This window comes from Neofelis nebulosa, chromosome 1, assembly GCF_028018385.1.
Source record: "Neofelis nebulosa isolate mNeoNeb1 chromosome 1, mNeoNeb1.pri, whole genome shotgun sequence".
Taxonomy (NCBI): domain Eukaryota; kingdom Metazoa; phylum Chordata; class Mammalia; order Carnivora; family Felidae; genus Neofelis; species Neofelis nebulosa.
The window spans coordinates 152669900-152695415 of record NC_080782.1 but is presented as its reverse complement, the minus strand read 5'-3'; the positions used below and the strand labels follow the sequence as shown (position 1 = coordinate 152695415).

General features: G+C 55.5%; 1 protein-coding gene across 48 annotated transcripts in view; it reads right to left on the bottom strand.

Moving 5' to 3' along the window:
* The window catches only part of OBSCN (obscurin, cytoskeletal calmodulin and titin-interacting RhoGEF), a 198606-nt gene that overhangs the window by 157746 nt on the left and 15344 nt on the right, over positions 1 to 25516 (bottom strand). For 26 of the 48 annotated variants that reach the window (XM_058740567.1, XM_058740605.1, XM_058740579.1 and 23 more), the window contains exons 1-6: positions 8348 to 8536; positions 4310 to 5317; positions 2878 to 3147; positions 1870 to 2130; positions 809 to 1117; positions 420 to 686 (exon numbers count right to left, since the gene is read on the bottom strand). In XM_058740567.1, coding sequence (XP_058596550.1) covers positions 420 to 686; positions 809 to 1117; positions 1870 to 2130; positions 2878 to 3147; positions 4310 to 5288 — 2086 coding nt within the window. In that variant the 5' untranslated portion in view covers positions 5289 to 5317; positions 8348 to 8536. Of the gene's footprint in view, positions 1 to 419; positions 687 to 808; positions 1118 to 1869; positions 2131 to 2877; positions 3148 to 4309; positions 5318 to 8347; positions 8538 to 25516 lie in introns of those variants that run through there. The other 22 variants (XM_058740666.1, XM_058740745.1, XM_058740641.1 and 19 more) reach the window with 5 other exon arrangements.

The following is a 25516-nucleotide window of genomic DNA, read 5'->3' as shown; positions in this document are numbered from 1 at the left end:
AGTGGAGAGTGGACAGAGATGGACATGGAGGGGGAGGGGACAGAGGAGGTGGACAGAGGAGATGGACAGGGATGGGGAGGGGGCAGAGGAGAGTGGACAGAGGAAGCGGACAGAGAGGATGTATGGGCAAGAGAATGAGACAGTAAAGAGTGGACACAGTGGGGGGTGGGGTATGGGAGAACAGACAGAAAAAAAGAGGAAGAGACAAGATTGCAGAGAGAGAGGGGAGCAGACAGATGCAGAAGTGAGGTCCTGCAGCTCCTCCTCCACTCACACTGAGGCTGAGGCTGCCCCCAGCCCTGGGCAAGCTGCCTCACACCCCCCTCCTCTGTCCTGCCCACCGCATCCAGGAGACCACTTGGGAGCCCACCCTGCCCCTAGGGAAGAGGCCTGGGGGGTCACAGCTGGGGTCCCCCTACCTCGGACCTCCATACGGATGCTGTTCTCAATTCCGTTGGCCACGAACTTGAGCTCAGCGCCATGCAGGCTGGCGGACACGGAGCGGATGGTGAGGGCATGCTGCGTGCCATCGTGACGGATCACATATACACTGCTGGCCTTTAGGGCCTGGCCATCCAGGAACCACTCTCCAGCAGAGGCCAGAGTGAGGTCCACCGAGAAGGTCACCTCGCCACCCTCCACCGCCTCCACCGCCTTCAGAGGAGTCTTCACAGCCAGCTGGGGGGCTGCAGAGTGAGGGCCTTAGGAAGAGGCCGGCCTCTGCCCTCCTCTGCTCCCCCTCCAGAGCCCAAGTTCCCCCTCCCCCAGGAAGCCCTCAGGGCAGGCTCCAGGAGCCTTCCTCACTTACCCAGGTGGACAGTCCCTGGAAACTCCAGGTAGGGGCTCTGGCCAAAGCTGTTCACAGCTGATACCCGGAACTGGAAGTCCCCCTCCTCAGCCACGCTGGCCACAGTCAGCTCACGTTCAGCCACCAACTCCGCCTCGTGGCACCGGCTCCAGGTATAGGCACCAAGCCGCTTCTTTTCCACCAGATAACCGTCGATGGGGACAGGGCGGTCCCCATGGGGTGGTGGGGACCAGGCAAGGGTGACGGAGCACTCTGTCCTTCCCTTTACCACAGGGGCCTCAGGGGCATGCAGGGGCGGCCTCCTAGGGGCTGGAGAGAGCACAGTCAATATCACTGACCGGCAGTTCCCTCCCAAGGCCCTGGGTCCAAGCTCAGCCCTTCAAGGTGTCACAGAACCCCACCCTGCTGGGGGAGCTACTTTCATGATCTGGGAATGGCCAAGGCACAAGGGGACACTGGGCCCAGGGAGGGCGTGGGCCCGCCACCCCTGTCCCAGCCCTGTGGCCATTTCTTTGGTTGCAGTGGGAAGAGTGCTCCGGCTTCAGGCCACTCAAACTGTGCACGTGGCCTGGGGACCAGGCTTATCCGTTTCTGCAGGTCTTAGGCTAACCAGTGACCAAAGCAGGTGCAGTGACCACTCTGAGGGTGCTCAGACCTGTGTGCAGGGACACATTCCTACCCCAACCAAGGACTGACCAATGGGTGTGGGTGGGGGGAGTGACCTACCACCCAATCTACAAATGGGATACCAAAGGTCACAGAAAGAGGACATGCCTACACCTGACATCCCACACCCACCCCATGCCACCCACAACAATCCCTACCTTCTAATTTGGTTCATAGAGTGGGGAGGCCAACAGGACTGCTACCTCACAGTCACCTGGGGTGATCACAGTGAAGAAGGGCGCAAACAAACCAGGGGCCCCAGGAAACTGAAGCTATGACCCATTGGTTCAGTCCCCCAAAGCCCTCCGTGCAGCGGGCTGGAGAGCACAGCAGGGCCCCATGGACGAAGGAGGCAAAGGGCACTGTCCATCCAAGGGCACTCCCCAGGCCCTTACCAGACACGAAGAACTGGGTGGACGTCCGGCAGTCACCAGCAGTGAAGGTCACCTCGCCCATGTCCTCCAGGCTGCACTGGGAGATGGTCAGCGTGTGGCACATGCCTTCTGTGGTGATGGCCACGCGGCCCCCGGCCACCATCTCCTCCTGGTTCCTCAGCCAGTGGACAGGGCCCTCGGGCCTGGCCAGCTCCACACAAAACATGGCCGTGTCACCCACGCGGACCGCGGTCTTCCTCGGGAGCTTCCGAATGAGGTTTCCTGTGGTGGTCAGGGTGAGGGGCTGGTCAGACAGGACCCCTGCCCCAGCCTCCCTCCAGCACACCTTCCAGGCCCCTGTCCATCCCCGCAAGACACCCTCCCCGCAAGACACCCTCCCCCCACCCCCCACATGGCCCCACGCCCCCTGCATGATGCCCCCAGTGCCCCCGCAAGACACCTGCCCCCCCCAGGACCCCTGTCCCCATCCCTCAGGACCCCTGCCCTGCCCCTTCCCATCCCTGCCCACTCCTTGCAAGGCCCCACCCTCCACATGACCCCTCCACCTGCATGGCCCCACCAGCCGCAGGACCCTTGCCCTCCCCCCACGCGACCCCTGACCTTCTGTAGGACCCCTGCCCTCACCCTCACATGACCCCTGCTCCCCCCGTAGGACCCTTCCCCCACCACCGCAGGACCCCTGCCCCATCCCGCATGACCCCTGCCCCGCCAGGACCCCTTCCCTGCCCCTTCCAGCCCCTGCACCCCCCCCCACAGGACCCCCGTCGGCATCCCGCAGGACCCCTGCCCAGCCCCTTCCGATCTCTGCCCACCTCCTGCAAGGCCTCACCACCCGCATGGCGCTGCCACCCGCAGGACCCCTACCCCCCAACCCCTGCTGCCACCCACAGGACCCCTGCCCTCCCCCGACACGACCCCTGACCCCCCATAGGACCCCTGCCCTCACCCCCACATGACCCCTGCCCCCCCCCGTAGGACCCTACCCCTTTCCCGCCCGACCCCTCCCACCTTGCACCGCGAGCTCTGCCACGGTGCGGCTGCCCTCCGTGGTCTCGCAGATGTAGACGGCGTCGTCGTCGGCCGAGACGTTGCGCACCGTGAGCCTGCGCTCAGTGCCCGCCTCCTCGATGCCGTACTTGGCGCTGGCCCACAGACGCGTGTCCTCCTTGTACCACGCAGCCTCCGTGGACGGCAGCTGCACCTCGCACTGGAACGTGGCCGACTCCTTCTCCCGCACCTCCAGGTCCTGAAGTCGCCTCTTGAAGGGCACGGCGGGCTCTGAGGGGAGGAGGCGCGTGAGAGGTGCTGGGGCGGCGGGATGCTTGCAGCGGCGAGGCAGGGAAGAGAGCTCCGAGGAGACAGAGGAGGGGGGAGGGGGCAGAGCGTGGGGATGGGGCAGCGGTGAGCTGCGGGGGAGGGCAGGAAGGGGGGCAGGTTAAGGGGCTCGGAGTGGGAAGCTGGAGCGTGGGGGCGGGGGACCAGGGCAGGGTTGAGGGGGCTACGGGGCAGGGGGGAGTGGAGAGGCAGGCGAGCAGCAGGGAAGCATGTAGGGAGGTAGGGGGATGGAGGCAGGACAGGGGCGGGCGAGGGCACAGAACCTGAAGAGCCCCTTTCCCTTAAACAGAAGAAGATGTCCTGAAGACAAAAAGGAGAACCGAGGCCCCAGCCAGCAGCCCAGCGCAAAGCTCGGGGGACTCACGCCCACGCAGCAGCCAGGCGGCAGGGCCAGCGCCAGATCACTGCAGTCCCTGAGCACCGGCTGTGGGCCAGGCCCCGCTGCCCTGCGCATTTCCCCCTGTGCAGCCCCCCTCCCCAAGGAACCGGGCTGTTTCCTCCGCGTGGGCCATGGCCTGGGGCGCGCACTGAAGGTCGGAGCGCCCTGAGATCCTACAGCGGGTCAGAAGTGGAGGTCAGTCTCTGCTCTTAGGAGCCTCGCCAACTTGCCCGCAGGACCTGATCACGTCGCCTGCCAGGGCTTCCCTCCAGAACCCGGAGGGAGCCCCAGACCCCTCCAGGGATCCTCAACGGGAACCTGTGAACTGGCTCAACCCGGCTCGGCCCCAGCCCCGGCCCCAGCCCGAGCCCCAGCCCTTGCCTTTCTCTCGGACTCTGCCTGGGATACCCCTTTGGCAACCTGTCACTGGGGTGGAGGGCCTGGCTCACCCCGACAGTGTCTCAGGAGGAGGGGGTGTTTAGGACAAAGCGCTTTGTTCACTCATGTGACTCTCACAAAGACAATGGGACAGGCCGAGGGTCATCCGTGTCGCCCTCATTTCCTGGGCCCGAAGAGGCGAGAGCCGCCAACAGCTCTGCCTCAGGATTCCACCACGGATTCCATTCCAGGTGGGGGCGGGACTGGGGAGGCGCCTGCTCCTGCGCTCTGCGGGCAGCGACCTGGGCGGGGACCGTGCACTCCCCGCCCCTCGGGCGAGGCGCTCACCTCGTACGACGACCAGCACGGAGCTGTAGGTTTGGCCCACCAGGTTGGACGCCGTGCAGGTGTAGAGGCCCCGGTCCGACTGCTTGCAGAAGAGGATCTTGAGCACGAAGTTCTCCTGAGCGTCCTCGTACACCAGGTGTCGCCGGCCCTCCACCACCAGCTGGCCATCCTTCTTCCACACCGTCTCTGGCTTAGGCTCGCCCGTCACGTAGCAACTGAGGCGCGCGTGCTTGCCTTCAGTCACCGTACAGGTGCGCGTGCCAGAGCCAGGTGGCGAGGCAGGGATGCCCTCGGCGCGCATCGCCTCCCGACGCCGCTGCAGGTGCGCCAGAAGCCCGGCAGTGGAGGCTCCCGGCGGGGCGGCGTCTGGGTCCGCGTCTACCGTGAGCGCGGCGTCGGCACTGGCGACGCCCAGCGGGTTCTCGGCGCGCACCGTGTATGTGCCCCCGTCGCGCGGCCGCGCGGACTGAATGCGCAGCGCGCTGGCCTCGCCGCTGGCCTCCACGCGCACCCGGGGGGCGTCGGGCGCGCCCAGGCGCCGGCCGTCCTTGGCCCAGCTCACGGCCATGGGCGGCGAGCCGCGCACGCGGCAGCGGAAGGTGGCCTCGGCGCCCTCGCGCACGCGGATGGACGTGGGCCGCAGCAGGAAGTGGGGCGCCTGCTCGGCGTAAGTGGCCTCGGCGTCCACCTGCAGGCCCACGGCCGCGAAGGCCTCGCCGATGGCATTGCGCGCGCGGCACACGTACTGCCCGCTGTCGCCCAGGGCCAGGTCCAGGATGGTGAGGCGGTACAGGTCGCCGTCCTGGGCCAGCCGGAAGCGAGAGCCCGCCTCCACCGGCTGCTGGTCCTTCTCCCAGCTCACCTGCGGCGTAGGGTTGCCCACGATCTGGCAGCTCAGCGTGGCGTCCTTCCCCACCGACACCACGAAGGCCTTGGGCCGGGTCAGGAATCGGGGCGCCCCGCTGAATGAGTGATCCATGGTGGGGGGGCGGGGGCGGCGGGACGGACCTGAGAGCAGGTTGGGGGAAGGTCATAGTGGGGATGAGCCGCAGGTGCTGTCCGAGTCCTCCGCGGCTTCCCAATCAGTGTCCCTGAAGAACCCAGTCTAACCCAGGGTGGACACCTCCCGGCCTTATCTCCACCCCCGACCTCCAGGCGCAGGTAGAACTACCAGAAGGCACAGTGGTGCAAAAAATCAGATTTACCCCTTTCTGGGCACCTGGAGTCTAGTGCACCCCTCGACGGGCTTTTCTAACGGGTGAGCATATCTCCTTCCTGTCCCCCCAGCTCTAGCCCTCCGCCCCAACTCAGGTCCAGTTGAGAACCTGTCCCAAAACAGCACACCAGCAGCCAGGCTGGCCCTCCTCTCTGTGCACCAGGGTCCTCCCTACCCTGGGGGCCATGCTGTAACTCTCCACACAGACCTGCCTGTTCCCCCCTGCCCACTCCAGCTGCTTCCTGGTGACCAGTTCCCGTCCCCCACACACCTCTGCTTCCTGGAGTCTGAAACTCCAGTCTGCTTACATCTCTGCCACTCAACTCTCCACACCTGGACGGGGCCTGGCCCCTGGCAGGAGTGCACCCAAGGTGACCCATCTCCCAGCAGGCTCTCCTCTGAGCCCTTGGCCCTGCGTGTCCCCTTTTGTCCCCCCACTTCCTCCTCCGGGTGACTCATCTTCCAAAGCTGTTGGGCCACACATCCTGCCGGGTGCAGCTCAGCCCTCCTCGCCCCGGGAAGTGCCCACAACAGAGGCCTGTCCCACCTGTAGCTGCCTGCACCTGTCCTGCGATGCCTCCTCCCCTCCCCTGCCAAAAAACCCTGATGAGTAGGAAAGGATTAGAGACCCTGTTGCCAGGTGACTTCCTCCTAACTGGCTGAGCTGCCCACACCCCCTCACTGTGAACAGCCACAGGAGGATCTGGAGGGCACACAGTCAGCAGTGAGCCCAGGGAGGACAGGCAGAGAGTCCCCTGGGAAGGGCCTGGCCAGGTTGACTGTCAGGAGCCCTGTCACTCTACAGACTTTGTGGCTCCACTGGCCAGGCACCCTGTGGGGATGGGGTGGGCACCACCCGAAAGCCTCAGGGGACAGGCCTCTGCCTAAGCCTCCCCTCCCCCTCAGGCCCCAGCTGGCCTTCAGCACAGGTGGGTATGGTGAGCCTGGGCCTTACCCCGCCCCCCCCCCCCCCCCCCCGGCTTCTTTAGGTAAGAACAGCAGCCCACTGGGCTCAGGGCTGGGCTCAAGCACCTTTACTCCTTCCCCAATCCACAGCTGGGCTTCTAGCATGGGCTGCCCACTGGGGGACAAGCGGGGTGATGTCCTGTGATTCAGGGCCTAATCCCCCTTAATCCCCCTCTAGAAGGTGAGACCGCTCCAGCCTGCTGACTCACTGTGTGGTCAGCACCTCTGGCCCCTGCCCCCCATGGCCTGGCCATGTTCTGGAGCTGGGAGGACCTGGGCGGGTGGCCACCCGAGCCCCGCCCCTGGGGACGCCCTCTTGGGCCTTGATGTCCCTCTGGGGAAGGCTTACTCAGATCTCCCCTGAGATCTAAGCTCCCAGGGCCCCCCTCCTGAATCACAGTCGGTGGGTCCCCCAAAGCAGGACACTGAATCCTCCCCCCAACACACCAGGTGCAGCTATGGGAGATAGGTCCTCTGAGCTCATGAGTGGGCATGGGCAGGGGCCACCCCACAGCTAGTGGCCTCTGGGGGGCAGGGACAGTGACAGGGACAGGAGAGGGAGCTCCCATCACCACACGTGCTTAGGGGGAGCCAGCCCAGGACCTTGGCAGGTGCACTGGCTGACCCCTGGCCTGACAGGGGTGGGCAGAGACCTCCAAGATCCTCTGAGGCCCCCAGGGACAGTGCTGATGCCTGTCTCCTCATTTAACAGCCTGTATTTCCCACCTCAATGCAGCAGACACCATGAAGCCAGGGTTGGGGGCTCCCACAGATACAGCTGCCTCCGAGTCTACCCTGCCAGGCAGGCATCCCCACTGGTCAGTACAACCCTAGCTCCAGAAATGCTTGCCCGAGGACTCCAGAGCCACCCACCGTCCTTCAGGCCAAGTCGGGAACACCCTCTGGGGGCCCCCAGAACTCCCACTGGGCACATACATGCAGCAGTGCGCTCAGAGACAGGAGACTCAGAAAGGGACACAGCCCCAGCCTCCCAGGAAAAGCCCCTTCCTTCCTCAGATGCCCACCTGGGAAGGCAGCTCCTTGTAGACCCCACTCAGACTCCTGATGCCTTGGAGGACCTAGCTTGGCACTGGCAGGAGCCTCCCTCCACATGGAGACCATGACTCCCCCACCCCCACCTGGGGTCATTTCTCTAGAGCCCAGGAGTCCCTGGGGCTGACCTGAGCCCTGCCCACACCCTCCATCCTGGCTCTTCTAGAACCTGGCCAATCTCAGGTCCTCTTCCAGGGGCCCCTGGGCCATTTCTCAGATGCACCAAGGGTGGGAAGTGACTTGCAGCCTGACTGCAGAGTCTGGTCCCTTCCTGGGAATCCCTGCTGCCCCCGCCCCCACCCTTCCAGAAAAGACTTCCAAGGGCAGCTCCTGGAGTCTGTGCCTCCCCCTAGACCCCTGGGCTGGCGGCTTCCCGAACTCCTGGGGAAATTGTTTCCTGGAGTCAGGTGTCAGTGCCCCTTTGGCTGTCCCCTCTGCTGAGCCAACAGGCCTAAAATAGCCCCAGCTGTCAGCGGACATCCATCTCAGCAGAGCTGGGGGCAGGGCCGGCCAGACCTCCAGGCCTGCCTCACAGCAGGGAGCCCCCAGCGAAGGAGGAGGTGGATGCACCCCATGGCCCCCTGACCTCACACCCCAGCTGCTCCTTCCCCAAATGAGGGCTCAGGTCACTGCAGGGACTGGATTCCAGGGCTCCAACCCTCAGAGGAGTGGCACAGCCTGGCTAGACCAGCCCCCTCCCAGGGCCAACTGTACCCCACAGCCCTGACCTTCAACAGAGCAGTCCTGGAGGAGAGGGGCTAGGCCCAGGATGGCCCCCACCCCTGTCTATCCTGCCTCCTCACCTGTCTCTACGGGAGGCTGGGAGCAGCACCCAGGCGGGGGGCTCAGACGGCAGGGCAGGGGCTGCTGGGCCTCACCTCCCTCCACGGGCCCAGGACCGACACGGCTCCCACCCAGCAGCCCACTCTCTGGCCGGTCCTCAGACTGGACAGGGACGAAAGGACAGGCGGACGCTGTCAGCTGGAGAAGCCTGGGCCCGCCCCCACCACCAGCCAGCCCAACCCAGCCCAACTCCAAAATAGCCCGGGTGTCACTGCCCCGGATTTGGTTTCACCCCCAGCCCCACGGAAGCAAAGGGCACAGACTCTGCATGGCCAGGTGTTTGGTGGGGGACAGCAGGGATGTGGGTAGGGCAGGGACCCCATCTTGTGGGGAACCCTGTTCAGACTAATATCCCGGAGTGCAGGGAAGGAGGGAGCCTAGGGGACCCAGAACCACCCAGAGGAGAGAGGGGGACCTGAGACCCCCCAGAGGATATCCAAGATCACCTTGAAGGGACCTGGGACCCCTCCCCCAGAAAGGGATCCAGAACCAGTCAGAGGGGACCCAGAGCCAGCCAGATGGGATCCAAGACTGCCCAGAGGGGACTAGAACCAGCCAGAGGGTAGGGAGGGACCAGAAACCACACAGAGGGCACCCAGGACTGCCCAGAGGGGACAGGGGTCCCAGGACCATGCCAAGTGCACTGGCCGTCTGAAGGTCCTGCAGACTCTGGGTATAGGTGGGCAGCCAGAAGCTACACACAGGCCTAGGGCAGGCGCTTCTGGCAGCACCTGGCCTAGCTGTTGTGTCCATGGCGCCTTTAAATGGGAACCCCTGAGAACCCAGCTAGGGGCCTTTGCTGGCCATGGACAAGGGAGGGCCCCAGGCCCCAGGGTGGGCCGGCAGGACAATGTGTGTGCTGCAAATGACCCAGGAAGACTGTTCCCAACTCCATGGCTATCGCCCTGATGCAGAGACAAGTAGGGACAAAAGGCCAGCCCTGCCTGGGTGAAAGGTGGCCTTTGTCTGGTGGGGCTTAACCAGGACCCAGAGGGGCCACCTGCTGGGAAGTGGTTGATCCCCGCCTCCAGCAGCCCAGGTCTGAGAAACCCCCTTCAGGAACCCAGATGAGGGTGGGGACCAGGGGAAGACACGCAGCCCTTGCACCTGCTTGATCTGAGGACTTTTCCTGCAGGTGTGTCCACCAGTCGACCCTCACCACGGCCAGCTGTAAGGGCCAGGCGTCCAGAGCACCCAGGGAGGTGGGAAGGAGGGTAGGGAGGAAGCAGACCCACCATAGCCAGCAAGATGGGAGTTCTATGCACACTCAGCTTCACCCCTGCCCTCAGCCAGCACCCCTGTGTCTGCTGGGGAAACCGAGGATCTGAGCACAGACCAGATGCACCCAGAGTGCCCAAAATCTGAGCTCAGTCCCCATGATAAAACCACAGAAATAGAAGGCTTCAACAGACATTCATTTCTCAGGGTTTGGGAAGCTACATTCTGAGAAGAAGGTGCCTGAAGATCCTGGACACCGAGGTGGTACAGACACAGATAGCTAGTCACGCTGTAGCCAACAGAGGGCAAGCCCTCCAGGGTCCTTCTTCCTCTTCTGTGAACACTGATGCCACATGGGGACTGGGAATGATCTCAACTTTGATGATCCCCTGACACCAGCATATTAGCGGTTACCCCCCCCCCCCGACTTCTGACTTCCTGTAGTCCTGTGATCCTCCTCTTCCAGTCCTCCTCCCTGACCTGTGACACTCCATAGAGGGGTCTGGAGACCCTCCTCCATCCTCCTCCCTGACCTGTGACCCTCCATAGTTTACCCTCCTCCTCTGTCCTCCTCATGACCTGTGATCCTCCATAGCTCACCCCCATGCTCATCCTCCTCTCTGACCTGTAACCCCCCATAGCTCACACTCATAAGTCTCTCTGAGTCCCTTGTCCCTATGCCCTGTCAAAGACAGGCAAGTTTGGCTCTAGGAAGTGGCACCTGCAGGTCAGGATCCCCCCGGCCATGCACCCCTGGCACCAGCCCATCTGCTGCCTGTGGACAGACCCCAGGCCACCAGCTGCAGCCCCTGCCCATATATCACCAGGCTCTTGTGGGACATTTGGCCTCCTGGGTGCTCCCTGCATCTACACTCTGCTCATGTGGTGTGCCAGACCATCCACATGCTGGCTGCATGCCATGGGACTGTCCCGTCCTCCTCATGGCTCTGACAGGAGCAATGGGCCTGGCTGAGCTGTGAGTGGTCCATCTGAGGGGAGAGGCCCATCTGGGAGGCACCAAGGGGAGGGGGCCATGCTTGCACTGCTGTGTGGCCCCGGGCACACCCCTGCAGGGCCCATCTCCTTCTGGAGCTGCCCGCTTGGCTGTGTGGCCCTGGGCACACCCTTGCGGGGACTTTTCCTTCTTTTTTTTTTTTTTTTAATTTTTTTTACCTTGTTTTATTTTGTATTTTTTTAAAATTTACATCCAAATTAGTTTAGCATATAGTGCAACAATGATTTCAGGAGTAGATTCCATACTGCCCCTTACCCATTTAGCCCATCCCCCTCCCACAACCCCTCCAGTAACCCTCTGTTTGTTCTCCATATTTATGAGTCTCTTCTGTTTTGTCCCCCTCCCTGTTTTTTTTTATTTAACTTTATTTTTTATTTTTTAAAATTTACATCTAAATTAGTTAGTATATAGTGAAGCAATGATTTCAGTAGATTCCTTAATGCCCCTTACCCATTTAGCCCATCCCCCTTCCCACAACCCCTCCAGCAACCCTCAGTTTGTTCTCCATATTTATGAGTCTCTTTTGTTTTGTCCCCCTCCCTGTTTTTATATTATTTTTGTTTCCCTTCCCTTATGTTCATCTGTTTTGTCTCTTAAAGTCCTCATATGAGTGAAGTCATATGATTTTTGCCTTTCTCTGACTAATTTCACTTAGCATAATACCCTCCAGTTCCATCCACGTAGTTGCAAATGGCAAGATTTCATTGCCATTTTTTCATTGCCAAGTAATACTCCATTATATATATATATATATATATATATATATATATATATATATATATATATCTCACATCTTCTTTATCCATTTCTCCATTGATAGACATTTGGGCTCTTTCCATACTTTGGCTATTGGTGATAGTGCTGCTATAAACATGGGGGTGCATGTGTCCCTTTGAAACAACATACTTGTATCCCTTGGATAAATGTCTAGTAGTGCAATTGCTGGGTCCTACAGTAGTTCTATTTTTAGTTTTTTGAGGAACCTCCATACTGGTTTCCAGAGTGGCTGCATCAGCTTGCATTGCCACCAACAATGCAAAAGAGATCCTCTTTCTCCGCATCCTCGCTAACTTCTGTTGTTGCCTGAGTTGTTAATGTTAGCCATTCTGACAGGTGTAAGGTGTTATCTTATTGTGGCTTTGATATGTATTTCCCTGATGATGAGTGATGTGGAGCATTTTTTTCATGTGTCGGTTGGCCGTCTGGATGTCTTCTTTGGAGAAGTGTCTAGTCATGTCTTTTCCCCATTTCTTCACTGGATTATTTGTTTTTTGGGTGTTGAGTTTGATAACTTCTTTATAGATTTTGGATACTAACCCTTCACCTGATATGTCATTTGCAAATATCTTCTCCCATTCTGTCCGTTGCCTTTTAGTTTTGCTGATTGTTTCCTTTGCTGTGCAGAAGCTTTTTATTTTGATGAGGTCCCAGTAGTTCACTTTTGCTTTTGTTGCCCTTGCCTCCAGAGATGTGTTGAGTAAGAAGTTGCTGCAGCCAAGATCAAAGAGGTTTTTGCCTGCTTTCTCCTCAAGGATTTTGATGGCTTCCTGTCTTACATTGAGGTCTTTCATCCATTTTGAGTTTATTTTTGTGTATGGTGTAAGAAAGTGATCCAGGTTCATTCTTCTGCATGTCGCTGTCCAGTTTTCCCAGCACCACTTGCTGAAGAGACTGTCTTTATTCCATTGGATATTCTTTCCTGCTTTGTCAAAGATTAGCTACCCATACGTTTGTGGGTCCATTTCTGGGTTCTCTATTTTGTTCCATTGATCTGAGTGTCTGTTCTTGTGTCAGTACCATACTGTCTCCATGATTACAGCTTTGTAGTATAGCTTGAAGTCTGGGATTGTGATGCCTCCTGCTTTGGTTTTCTTTTTCAAGATTGCTTTGGCTATTCGGAGTCTTTTCTGGTTCCACACAAATTTTAGGATTATTTGTTCTAGCTCTGTGAAGAATGCTGGTGTTACTTTGATAGAGATTGCATTGAATATGTAGATTGCTTGGGTAGTATCGACATTTTAACAATATTTGTTCTTCCTATCCAGAAGCATGGAACCTTTTTCCATTTTTTTTGTGCCTTGTCAATTTCTTTCATAAGCTTTCTGTAGTTTTCAGTGTACAGACTTTTCCCTTCTTTGGTTAGATTTATTCCTAGGTATTTTATGGTTTTTTGTGCAACTGTAAATGGGATCAATTCCTTGATTTCTCTTTCTGTCACTTCATTGTTGGTGTATGGGAAGGCAACCAATTTCTGTGCATTGACTTTATATCCTGCAACTTTGCTGAATTGATGAATCAATTCTAGCAGTTTTTTGGTTGAATCTTTTGGATTTTCCATATAGAGTATCATGTCATCTGCAAAGAGTGAAAGTTTGACCTCCTCCTGGCCGATTTGGATGCCTTTTATTTCTTTGTGTTGTCTGATTGCAGAGGCTAAGACTTCCAGTACTATGTTGAATAACAGTTGCGAGAGTGAACATCCCTGTCTCATTCCTGGCCTTATGGGGAAAGCTCTGTTTTTCCCTATTGAGGATGATATTAGCCTTGGGACATTCATATATGGCTTTTATGATCTCGAGGTATGCTCATTCTATCCCTACTTTCTTAAGGGTTTTTATCAAGAAAGGATGCTGTATTTTGTCAAATGCTTTCTCTGCATCTATTGAAAGGATCATATGGTTCTTGTCCTTTCTTTTATTAATGTGATGAATCACATTAATTGTTTTGCAGATATTGAACCAGCCCTGCATCCCAGGTGTAAATCCCACTTGGTTGTGGTGAATAACTTTTTTAATGTATTGTTGGATCTGGTTGGCTAATACCTTGTTGAGGATTTTTGCATCCATGTTCATCAGGGAAATTGGTCTATAGTTCTCCTTTTTAGTGGGGTCTTTGTCTAGTTTTGCAATCAAGGTAACTCTTCATAGAATGAGTCTGGAAGTTTTCCTTCCATTTCTATTTTTTGGAACAGCTTCAAGAGAATAGGTGTTAACTCTTCCTTAAATGTCTGGTAGAATTCCCCTGGAAAGCCATCGGGTCCATCTCCTGCACTTGCCAGCACTGCTGTGTGACCCTGGGCACACCCCTGTTGGGGGCCCGTCTCCTTCTGCACCTGCACACACTGCTATGTGGCCCCACCCATGCCCACAGCCACACCTGGAGCGTGTTTCAGGACATGTATGGCTGACCTCCAGGCCTGGGCCCTGCCACCAAGGGCAGGGGAGCTGCCGCAGTGGAGCTCAGGGCAGCTGCAAGCCTGAGAGGCCACAAGGGCTACAAAACTAAGTTGTCACACAATTACACTGTGTGCAAGAAATGGGGGGCCAGACTCGGCCCCAGGGGAGGCCTCCAGCTGGTCTGATTCCTGACGAAGCGTGTGATTTCCTCAGCTGCAGAAGGCTGTGTCCCAACCCTCCCAGGCCTAGGAGGAATGGCCTCAGGAGGAATGGCCTCGAGAGTTGTGGGGGCACACCATTGGGGCAAGAAGGGAGCCCAACAGCCCACACTGTCTCCGACCCTCCACCAGAAGCCGCAGGACTGGGAAAAAGGCCAGAAGGCCAGGAAGCCGAAAGCCGTCAGTAGGCCATGGTGGCCAGCACCAGTACCCTTGTGCTGTAACCCAACATGCCCACGTGTTACCCTGACTCCAGACCCCGAGCATGTATTTCTTTGCAAGGAAAGAAGTGAGAGACAAAAATTCATTCTTGGAAAAACAGGTGATGATGCGAGCCACCTGGGTATGGGGGGGTCCTCCCCTCCTGTCCTGCTGGCAGCCCGTGGGGGCAAGGAATGCAGTTCTCCACAAGGCTTCTGTGAACGACAGTGGGCCACGCTGCTGGCTTCCAGGGACCCCCCCCCCCCGCCACTCATTCCAGCCAGGTTCAAGTGTACTTTCCCCAGGAGTATTTCAGGAACAAGGTAAGATCTACTGGACCAAATGAGCTGGACCCCAACCGCAGGGTGCTGAGGCTGTAACCCAACCCAGGGCGCTGAGGCTGTACCCCCACCCAGGGCGCTGAGGCTGCACAGGGGAAGCGGGGGAGGGGAGGGACACCAGCCCATGCAAACAACCCGACTCAGGTGGGGAGAGCAGAGCCCCCCCCCCCCCGACCCATCCGCTCCTACTCCCCCCCACCCCGCATTGTCAGCGTGCCTCTGGGTAGCCCCTGATGGATGCCGTTGAACCCGTTCCTTCTCCCGCCCGTGTGCCTCTCTGGCTTCGCGCATCGTCCAACAGGAGAAACCCTGACTGTGGAGGAGACCGGCTCCCATCACCCTCCTTTCCTCCCAAAGATACTTCATTTTAGTTTCCATCGCAAGAGCAAGAGTGCAGGCCCCCAAATCTTCCAAGTTACTGCCCTTGCTGCCCGCAGCGAGGCCCCGAGAGAAGGGAGCACAGAGGCACGACGGAAATGACCCGAGCTTCTGCAGGTGCGTGCAGGGCTCACTCAAGCCCCTGGGCTCCTCCAGCCGCACCCCCAAACAGCACAGCCTCGTGTCTGCGGAGCTGAGTCCGTGTGCAGGGGTCTGCAAAGCTTATCCGCGACATGCGCTGGGGCAGACCCTTCCTAAGGAAGTAGGTTTGGCCTCTGCGAAGACTTGCTCCCCTGGGCAATACATACGCATTTCTAAGTAGTGCCGGCTACGTGGGGTCCTAGCTGAGGACGTGGGCCCTTTGAATCCACCTGCTAGCTTTTGAGTGTGGCCTCATATGGTTATGTCCAGCGAGTAACAAGTGTCCGGCAAACGTTATCATCTGGAAAACGCTCACTGAGCCGAACACAGAGGCAGGCCAAGCCTCCGCTTCCCTGCTGACCTTCCTGGGGGAGGGCGGGGCTGGGGGTCGGCCGTGCCCTCTCCCATCCAGACAGAGCGTGAGTGAATCTACATTTGGGGCAAGCCACCCTTTCTTCAGGGACAACTCAAGTGTGGGCGGAACCTAGAGACCCTTTATCCCAGAAGGAACCTGAGCCTTCCCGGCCGCAGCACAGACTGAAGGGACTGGCACCTGGGCTTAAGACTAAGCAGCCAGTTACCAGGCACCCAGCACCACCCTGGGACCTGAGCCGGCTTCCACAGCCTGGATACCTCGGTTCCCCCACCCCGAATTCATACTGCCAGGGCCTCAGTCTTGGAGGCAGGGCCTTTGGTGGGTGATGAGGTGCTGAGGGTGGAGCTCCAATGATGGGATCAGTGCCCTTAAGAAGGGGTCACCCCTGCCCCTTCCACCACAGGACACCACCAGGAGATGCCATCCGTGAACCAGGAATCGGCCTCACCAGACACCATGTCTCAGACCTCCAGCCTCCAGAGCCCTGAGAAAGAAGTGTGTTTATAACCCTTGGTCTGTGGTGTCCGGGCACAGCACCCTGGCTGACCTGGCATTGGAAAGGCCACACCCGCATGCTTGAAACCATGACTATCACATCCTCACAGTGAAGCATTCAGTGAAAGGGTTCTAAAGGGTTAGACAACCCCTGCTGGGTTTACTCGGAGGCAATCACTGAGTCCTCCGGAAAAGCAGGTGTGCACACGGTCAGGTGCTCGGCGCGTGGGCTGCTGCCCAGCTCAGGACCTGTGGCATAAGGAGGGTGGTGCATCTGGTCTCCATCCTGGTCCTGACACCAAGCTCCTTCCCACCTTGGGATTTCCCGGTGACAGAGCGTCTCTTGATCTAACCAGGCGACTCCTGGCTGGTTCCTTCCTGGGTGGGGGCAGGTCCCCAGAAAGATGGAGACCTGACTGGAAGCCTGGAACGTTCAGTCCCACCCCTGTCCCCTAGGAAGCTATCACAATCCCTCGTGCCTATGTGGCAAAGACCCCAAAGATCCCAGTAGTGGGGGGTTCAGGGAGCTTCTGGGTTGGGGCACGCCTCCACTGGGCTCAGGACCCTCCCGGACCTCACCCGTGTGCCTCTTCATCTGGCTGTTCATCTGTGCCCTTTATCACATCCTTTCCTATGTAAGAAACCACTAAGTTTTCCATATGCGTTTCCCTAGGATCTGTGAGTCCTTCCAGCACATTCATCAAACCCGAGGAGGGGCCGTGGGAACCTCTCATCTGTCTCCCATGCGTCAGAGCACAGGTGATGTCTGGACTTGGGGTTGGCGTCTGAAGTGGGGGTGGTCTTGTGGGATGGATCCCCGAGCCTGTGGGTCCCACAGAGATGGGGCCAGAGCTGAATTAAACTGCTGGACCCCCAGCTGGCATCTGTGGAGAATCAGAGAATTGGTTGATGTTGTCGGAAAACACCAACACACCCATCTGTTGTAAAACCTCAAGGGGCACTGCAATTGTAACAGAAAATTTCCCTGAGGACACGTGTGACTCTTGTGGAAAATAAAACCGTGAAGATAAGCTAACGGATCTTGTCACCTGCACACCCATGGGCACTCCTTACAGCCACTGAAAAACACCAAATTTCACATCTTCACCCTGTTGGCGTCCTGAGAAACCACTACTGTAGCATGGATGTTGTCAGTGCCAAACATTCTTTTAAGCAGGCTCCACACCCAACGTGGGGCTTGAACTCAAGACTCTGAGACCAAGAGCTGTATGTGCTACTGACCAAGCCAGCCAGGCACCCCTGTAAATGCTGAGCACTTTAATGAATCAGCTTTTTTGCTTTCCAAAGCATCAGCCACTTGCAGAAATTACCTGGTGCTAAGAGACTGCCTCATGTCACTGGAAAAACTCCTGTGGCCTTTGAAAATACTTTATAACCAAGATTAAGGGGAGGTCACACATATTGCAAAGAATGTTGAAAGGTGCATTGTGTCCTCAGTTAGGCTGAATGTGGTCAATCGGCGCTGGGATGAGGCTGGTGTGTCCAGAGACCAATGGAGAAGCTCCCCCATCAGTTGCCATCTCCGACCCCATGTGGTTCACACAGTGCTGAACGCCCTGGGTGCAGTCAGCCCTGGGCACACATTACGGTCCCTAGAGAAGGCCACAGCCCGGGACAACCAGATCTCACATACCCCGTGTGGCTCATGTAGTGCTGAACACCCTGGGTGTAGTCAGCCCTGGGTGCACATTATGGTCCCTACAGCAGGCCACAGCCCGGGACAACCAGATCGCAACACCTGGGGTGCGGAGTCCAGGCAGCAGAGGTCCTAGGCCTTGTCCGAGAACCATGGGCATATACCTTAGTGCAAACAGCAGGTGCAGAGGCCCACTTCCGGGGACAGCACTGCAGCAAACCAGGTGTAAGTGATGAGAGCCAATTAGAGAAAACGTTTCTAATTTCTGGAGTTGTCCTCAGTGCATACAGCCAACGCTTCAGGAACATCTGCTAAAACCTGGTAGGAACCATGAGCTTCTGACCCCAGCTCAAGCGGGACACAGTGCCACTCATGGTCGGTGTGACCAATACGGGGCTCCTGATCAGGTGTGGTATCAGAGCAACATTCCTCAGCTCCCCATCCAAGTCAAGGGGGCTAAACCCTGCAGCACTGTGGCCCAGAGTCTTCCATTTGGAGGCTGTACCCCATGCACGGAGGTGTGGCAGGTTGAGCTTATCTGGGACCTGGCTGCCCCCAGTCCAGCGCACTAGCGGAGCACAGGAGTCACCCCAGGAGAGCAGACGGGGAAGGTTAGGACCGCTGCCCAGGGCCTGCTGAGACCCCGCCTCAGGGAGGAGAGGCCAGTCAAGGGGCTCTCCAAAGGAACTGACCTCCATTGACACAGAGCGCAGGAAAATTCAGGCTGTAGGCTACCCTTGAAAACATTAGCTTGTCTTAATTAAGAGCAACAAGCTGAACCTCGGAAAGACTTGGCTCAAGAGAACCTCCTGGGGTTGGGCAGAACCTACCCACTGGCCTTGAGAAGCGCTGCTTGCCCGAGGCTGAGCATTGCTGAAAACAGAGATCAGTCAGCCAGCAATCAAGGGGGCCCGAGGCTGACTGAGACATCAGCTGAGACAGGCCTCCGAATGGAGGGACTGGAAAAGCGATGGGAAGAGAGGCCCCGGAAATCCCTGCACCCGGTGGCGGTGCTCACACTCAAGCTGCACGCTGACTCAGCACCGACACCAGCAGCTTCACCCTGCAGGGCACAGAGACCCCATTGATACAGTCCAAGCACACACGCCCACCCGCAACCACGAAAACAAAACAAGCCCACGCAAGCAGGACTGGAGTGTGTCCAGACTTGTTGTACAACGTACCACCTGAAGTATACAGTTTTCAACCACAAACAGGAGATATGCCAAGAACAGGAAAGCCTGGCCCCAACACAGGAGGGGAAGGCAGACCACAGAAACAATCGCTGCTATTTCTACTGCTCTGAGAGCACCAGGAGACTGCGGCCGTGATGCTGTGCATCATCAAATAGGGAACAGCAACGAAGACAGAGGAGTTATAAAAGTCAGCATTCGCTAGAGCGGCTCAGTGGCAGAAGACAGCACCTGTGAGCTTGAAGATAGATTGCAACAGGTCGTGCAGTACAAACGACAGAGAGAATAAAGGATAAGGGGAAACGGAGAGTCCTGGGGAAATGCGGGATGGTACCCAACAAGCACACCAATACACACATGGTAAAAACAACGCCCAGTGGACAAGAGCAGAAGACCACCCACAAGGTCAGAGACAGGCACTGGCCAGGTACACGGCAAAGGGCACAGCTCCTGGGAAAACCACTCATTCTCTCCCCTAAACAGTGAAACACGAAACAGCAGCTCAGCCAAATGGTATCCTAAAAAGTGTAGAGTCAGAACACGAAAATAAATGCAATGTGCTTTCAATTATTATTATTCAGGGTAGTAACTGTTCTCAACACAGGCTTCCTATGGGGGGGGGGGGCTGCTTTACATGCTTTAGCCCACCTGTGGGGTGGTGGTGGGAGGGGGGTAGCCCACCTGAAGGGGGGGCGGCAGGAGAGGGGGTAGCCCACCTGCGGGTGGGGGTGGGAGGGGGTAGCCTACCAGTGGGGGGGACAAGGGACAGATAGCCCACCTATGGGGGGGCGGGAAGCAGATAGCCCACCTGGTGGAGGGGGATAGACCATCTGTGTGGGGGGGGGGAGGGGATAGCCCACCTGTGGGGGGGGGGCGGAGAGAGGATAGCCCACCTGTGAGGGGGTGGGAAGAGGATAGCCCGCCAGGGGGGGAGAGGATAGCCCACTTGTGTGGGGGAGTGAGAGAGGCTAGTCCACCTGTGGGGGTGGGGGGGAGAGGATAGCCCACCTGTGGGGGGTGGGGAGGTAGCCCACCTGCAGGTGGGGGGTGCTGGAGGGGGGTAGCCTGCCTACGGGTGGTAGGGGGAGGTAGGCCACCTGCAGAGGATGGCAGGAGACGGGTAGCCCACCTGCAGGAGGAGGGGGGCTGCAGTGCTGCTGGGTACAGTGTAGACATTCTCATCAACCCTGAAAGTTTCAGAGCAGAGAGATGCTCTGAACAGCATTCAGGAGGAATTCACCTGCAGCGACTAACTTGGGTGAAAACCCAAAAGTGAATCCATAATCTGACAAGAGAGTTTCAGGAGCAAACACCAGGCAAGACTTTTAACAAAGTAAATGTAAGGATTCTGAGGATCTAAACTGTGTCTGCTAAAACAAATGCCAGAGAATGTATGTGGAAATTTTTCTGGCCCAGAGTATTTGCCAAACCTTTGAAAAGGCTCTTGGAAAACCTTGTTGATGTGCCCAAAGAAAACGAGCCCCCGGGCACCCCGGTACTGGTGTCAGCAGCACAATTGTATGCCCCCCCTCCCCCCGCCACCATTGTCATGGTTTAATATTAGAGCCCACAGGGTCTGGGAGTTGCCACGGAGCATGGAGCCACCCGCCCTTCCAACAGCTGCCTTCCCTCCCTGGAAGGGCTAAGATTAGGGCTACACAAATTCCTAGAGTAGAAATTAAGGGCCACATTTAACCGGGTGACTTAATTTGGCAACCCTGCCCCTTCTGTCATAATCAGAAAGTGGCTCTTCTCACGGCCAGAGCTTTGCTACTAACTGACTCCATCATTTCCGATCAGTCACTGCCTTGTTGGCCTTCCTAAAGAACTTCAAGACCCCCATTCCTTATCCCCTGAGCATCACAATCTGAGAGTCAGCTCGTTCAAAAGCCTACCCTTGTCTTTTACGCAAGGGCTGTACCGAGAGATGCTCTCAACAAAGTTGTTACTATCCAAGCAAGAAACACACCCTACTTTCTAAACACTCACTCTCAGATGTGCTAACACCTTATCAGAAAGCTCAGTAATGAAGATAGTGGCTCAGGGGTGGGCAGATGAATGGAATGGAATGGAATGGAATGGAATGGAATGGAATGGAATGGAATGGAATGGAATGGAGTAATAAAGTAGAATAGAATAGAACAGAATAGAATAGAAAAATAAAGTAGAATACAATATAATGGAATAATAAAGTAGAATAGAACAGAATAGAATAGAATAATAAAGTAGAATAGAATAGAATAGAACAGAACAGAATAGAATAATAAAGTAGAATAGAATGGAATGGAAAATAGAACGAACAGAGAGCCTGGGAACCAGAACCATCAGTTCTCCTTGGAAGACACAAACATCAGGTCACTACTTTGCACCTGAATGGAATGAATGGTGATTCCAGAAAAAGATATGTCAAAGTCCTTACCACCAGAATATGTATGGGACCTTATACAGAGGTAGGGTCTTTGCAAATGCAATCAAGTTAGGATGTGGTCATCAGGATTGGCCCCAACCCAAGAAATGGCATCCAGGGAAACTTAGGTGCACAGAGAGGGAAGGTGACCCAGATACACACAGGCAGAAAATGGTCATGTAAAGACAGAGGGAGAGACCATCTGGGGCACCAGGATCTGGAAGAAGCAGGAAAGCCCCCTGCCCCTACCCAGAACCTCTGGAGGGAGTGTGGCCCTGCCCCCACCTTGGTGCTGGGAGAATACATTTCTGCTGATTAGAGCCACACAACTTGTGCCAGTTTATTACAGAAGCCCTAGGGAATGAATACAATGCCACATACAAAATTCAAGATGACTTTTATCCCAGGAATTACCACATGACCCATCAATCCTGGATGTGTACCTGTCCACACAAAAACTTGTATGCAAATGCTCACAGCAGCACTATTCACAGACGTCCCCCTCAGCTGATGAATGGATAAACAGTGTGGTCTCTCCTTACAAAAGGAGAGAAGCACACTCACCTGGTGCAACATGGCTGGATCTTGAACACAAGATGCTTGGTGAGAGAAGCCAGACACAAAAGGCCACATGTGAATGTCCAAGAACAGGCAGATCCAGGGACAGAAGGTGGGTTCTTGGTTACCAAGGTCGGGGGAGGGGGTGGGGTGGGGATGAGGGGGCAGGATATGACTGCCTGATTCTGGGGAGACAAAAATGTTTTGAAGCTATATACAGGTAATGGTTTCACAATAGTGAATGTAATAAAGCCACAAAGTTGTACACTTTAAAATGGCTAATTTTCCAGTCACTGTGTGCACCTGATATCATTATAATATCATATGTCACTTATATCTCAATGAAAAAATTAAAAAGAAAAATAAAATGGCTAACTTTATGTTATATGAGTCTTACTTCAAAAAAATAATCAAGCTGAGCTGAATTTTAAAACCTAACTTACAAAATCAAGGGGCGCCTGGGTGGCTCAGTCAGTTAAGCATCTGACATTGGCTCAAGTCATGATCTCATGGTTGGCAAATTCAAGCCCTATGTCAGACTCTGTGCTGACAGCTCAGAGCCTGGATCCCGCTTCAGATTCTGTGTCTCCCTCTCTCTCTGCCCTTCCCCCATTCACATTCTCTCTCTGTCTCTCAAAAATGAATAAACATTAAAAAAAATTTTTTTAATCAAAACAAGGGGCGCCTGGGTGGCTCAGCCAATTGAACATCCTACTCTTGATTTCAGCTCAGATCATGATCCCAGGGTCATGGGATCCATGCTGAACATGGAGCTTGCTTAAGATTCTCTCTCTCTCTCTCTCTCTCTCTCTCTCTCTCTCTCTCTCTCTCCCCTCCCTCGTGTTCTCTAATATCAAAACAAAAAACTTTTAGAAGAAAATCAAGAACATGTGTATGCAGAGATTTTTTATTTTTTAATGTTTTATATGCAAACATTTCTTATGCAAGACACAAAACAGCAGCCATCCTAAAAGAGAAAAAACTAATTTGAATGGCTGCCTGACAAAAGACACCAAAAACAGACTGGAAATGACACCTGCCACGCTCAAGGCTTTTGGGATTTCTAACACGTGTGCACTATAATACAGAGATGTTCAAGGTGGCACACGATGGGAAAACATTGTCAACAAGCTCAACCACAAAGGAAGAATCCAATAAATCAGGGCACCACCACAGCGGCAATGTCTCAACCACCTGAGGAGAATCCAATAAATCAGGGCACCACCACAGAGGCAATGTGGCAGGTTCTCACCCACTCACATGGGAAGACACTGGTGTTAATGTTCTCTACAGAGATGGAACCAATGGGGTGCCCATACATATACATACATCTGGATCAGCAAGCTGGAGACCCAGGAGAGCCAATGTTCCAGTCCAAGTCCAAGGACAGAAGGCCTTGGGGGAGGGCCATGATGAGGGTCATGGTGAGGACCAAGATGAAGGCCACAAAGAGGGCCATGATGAGACCAGGGTAAGAGCCAAGGTGAGAACCAAATTTAAGATCAAAGTGAGGATCAACATGAGGACCATGGTGAGGGCCAAGGGAAGGATCAATATGAGGGCCATGATGACAGCCACGGTGAGAGCTATGGTGAGGGCCAAGGGGAGGGTCATGGTAAGAGTCATGGTAAGGGCCATGGGAAGACCATGGTGAGGGCCATGGTTAGGGTCATGGTGAAGGCCAAGGGAAGGATCAAGGTGAGGGCCATGGTGAGGGCCATGGTGAGAACTAAGAGAAACATCAACATGAGGGCCATGGTGCCAGGGGAGGGTCATGGTGAGGACTAAGGGAAGGATGAAGATGAGGACCAAGGTGAGGACCATGGTGAGGGCCATGGTTAGGGTCATGGTGAAGGCCAAGGTGAGGGCCATGGTGAGGACCAAGGGAAGGATCAAGATGAGGACCAAGGTGAGGACCATGGCAAGAGCTATGGGAGGACCATGGTGAGGGCCATGGTTAGGGTCATGGTGAAAGCCAAGGGGAGGGTCATGGTGAGAGTCATGGTGAGGGCCATGGTGAGGACCAAGGGAAGGATCAAGATGAGGACCAAGGTAAGGAACATGGTGAGGGCCATGGGAAGACCATGGTGAGGGCCATGGTGAGGACCAAGGGGAGGATCAAAATGAGGTCCGTGGTGAGGGCCAAGGGGAGGGTCATGGTGAGGATCATGGTGAGAGCCACGGTGAGGGTCATGGTGAGGACTAAGGGAAGGATAAAGATGAGGACCAAGGTGAGGACCAGGGTGAGGGCCATGGTTAGAGTCATGGTGAGGGCCATGGAGAGAGCCATGGGGAGACCCATGGGGAGGACCAGGGGGAGGACCATGGTGAGGGTAATGGTGAGGGCCAAGGGGAGACCCATGGGGAAGACCATGGTGAGGACCAAGTGAGGGCAAAAGGGAAGACCTCAGTAAAGGCCACGAGGCAGGCCCAGCTGGGCTAGGGCAGGAGTGGCCTCACTGCAGCTGTGAGGCCCAGCCTGGGGTCAGGTATCCCCTTCACTAAGCACTTTCCAACCTACCTTCAGAGCATTTCTTTCAATGAAATCTTAATCAGAGCTCAACATAAGAAGCTAGTAGTGGCTCTCACTGTGGGGTCCCCATACCTCATGGGTCTCTGAGGCCCTGCAAGAGACCTGGCAGTCAGGACAGTCCCCATGGAAAGTGTCATCTTCATTTTACACATGCTCCCACATTTGTGGCATCATCCGAGGCTGTGGGGCTCTGGAGCAGAGAACCCAGCATTGTGTGTGAAGCTGGCTGTTAGAGAGATCTGCACGCTGTGACAAATGCCACTTTTGCGTTGTTGTTGTTGGAAAACATGATTATTTTCTCATTAAAAATATGTCTCTTACATTAACATCTCCTGGGCTTACTTATTACTAGATTAGTTAATAAACATTCACATTTTTTCTGTTTTGATATCAGTAGACTTATCCTACAGGGACTAAAGCTCTTTGGCATCTGTGAAAGTGTTAAGAAGTGACATAATTCTGAGGCCACAAGGCTCCAAGGGACCCCTGACTTGCACAGGACATTAGCCTAAGGCAACAGCATTAAACAAGAGCAACAGATTTCAAGGAGCAGCTGCTGGTGCCAGAGGCAGGAATATACCCAGAGTCACATACACATGTGTGGTTTTACATGCACACACATAGACATGTATTTCAGCTAAACAAGAAAAGATCTGGGGCATGCATAACAAAAAGAAAACTTGAAATGATGTTATTGTTTTTTTTTTAATTGGAGAACCATTGGAAATATAAGCATATAAAAAAGTTCAAAGACAAAGAAAAGGAAAATAAAGAAAAGGCAATATCAACCAAGAGAAAGCTGATGCAACTGTATTACCAGTAAACTAAACTGGCTTTGTAGGAAAATAATAACTAAAGTTTAGAAGTCATTTGAAAAGATTTTATTCACCAGTCTTGGCGATGATCTTTTAGACATAACACCCAAGCACCACCAACAAAAGCAAAAATTAACAGGGAGGGAGGGTTACATGGAAAAAAAAAGCTTCTGTACAGCAATGAAACCATCCATAAGTGGGGAAAGACAGACCAAAGAACGGGGGAAACATTTGTAAACCACGTCGCTGGCAAGGGGGTAGCATCCAAAATGAACTCATACAGCCCCACTGGGGAAGAAACAAAGGTCGAATTCACAGTAACAGAGAGTAAAATTGTGGCTTCCAGGGGCTGGGGGACGAGGAGAGGGGCGCTGTCAGCCGAGGACACAAACTGTCCCTTCTGAGAT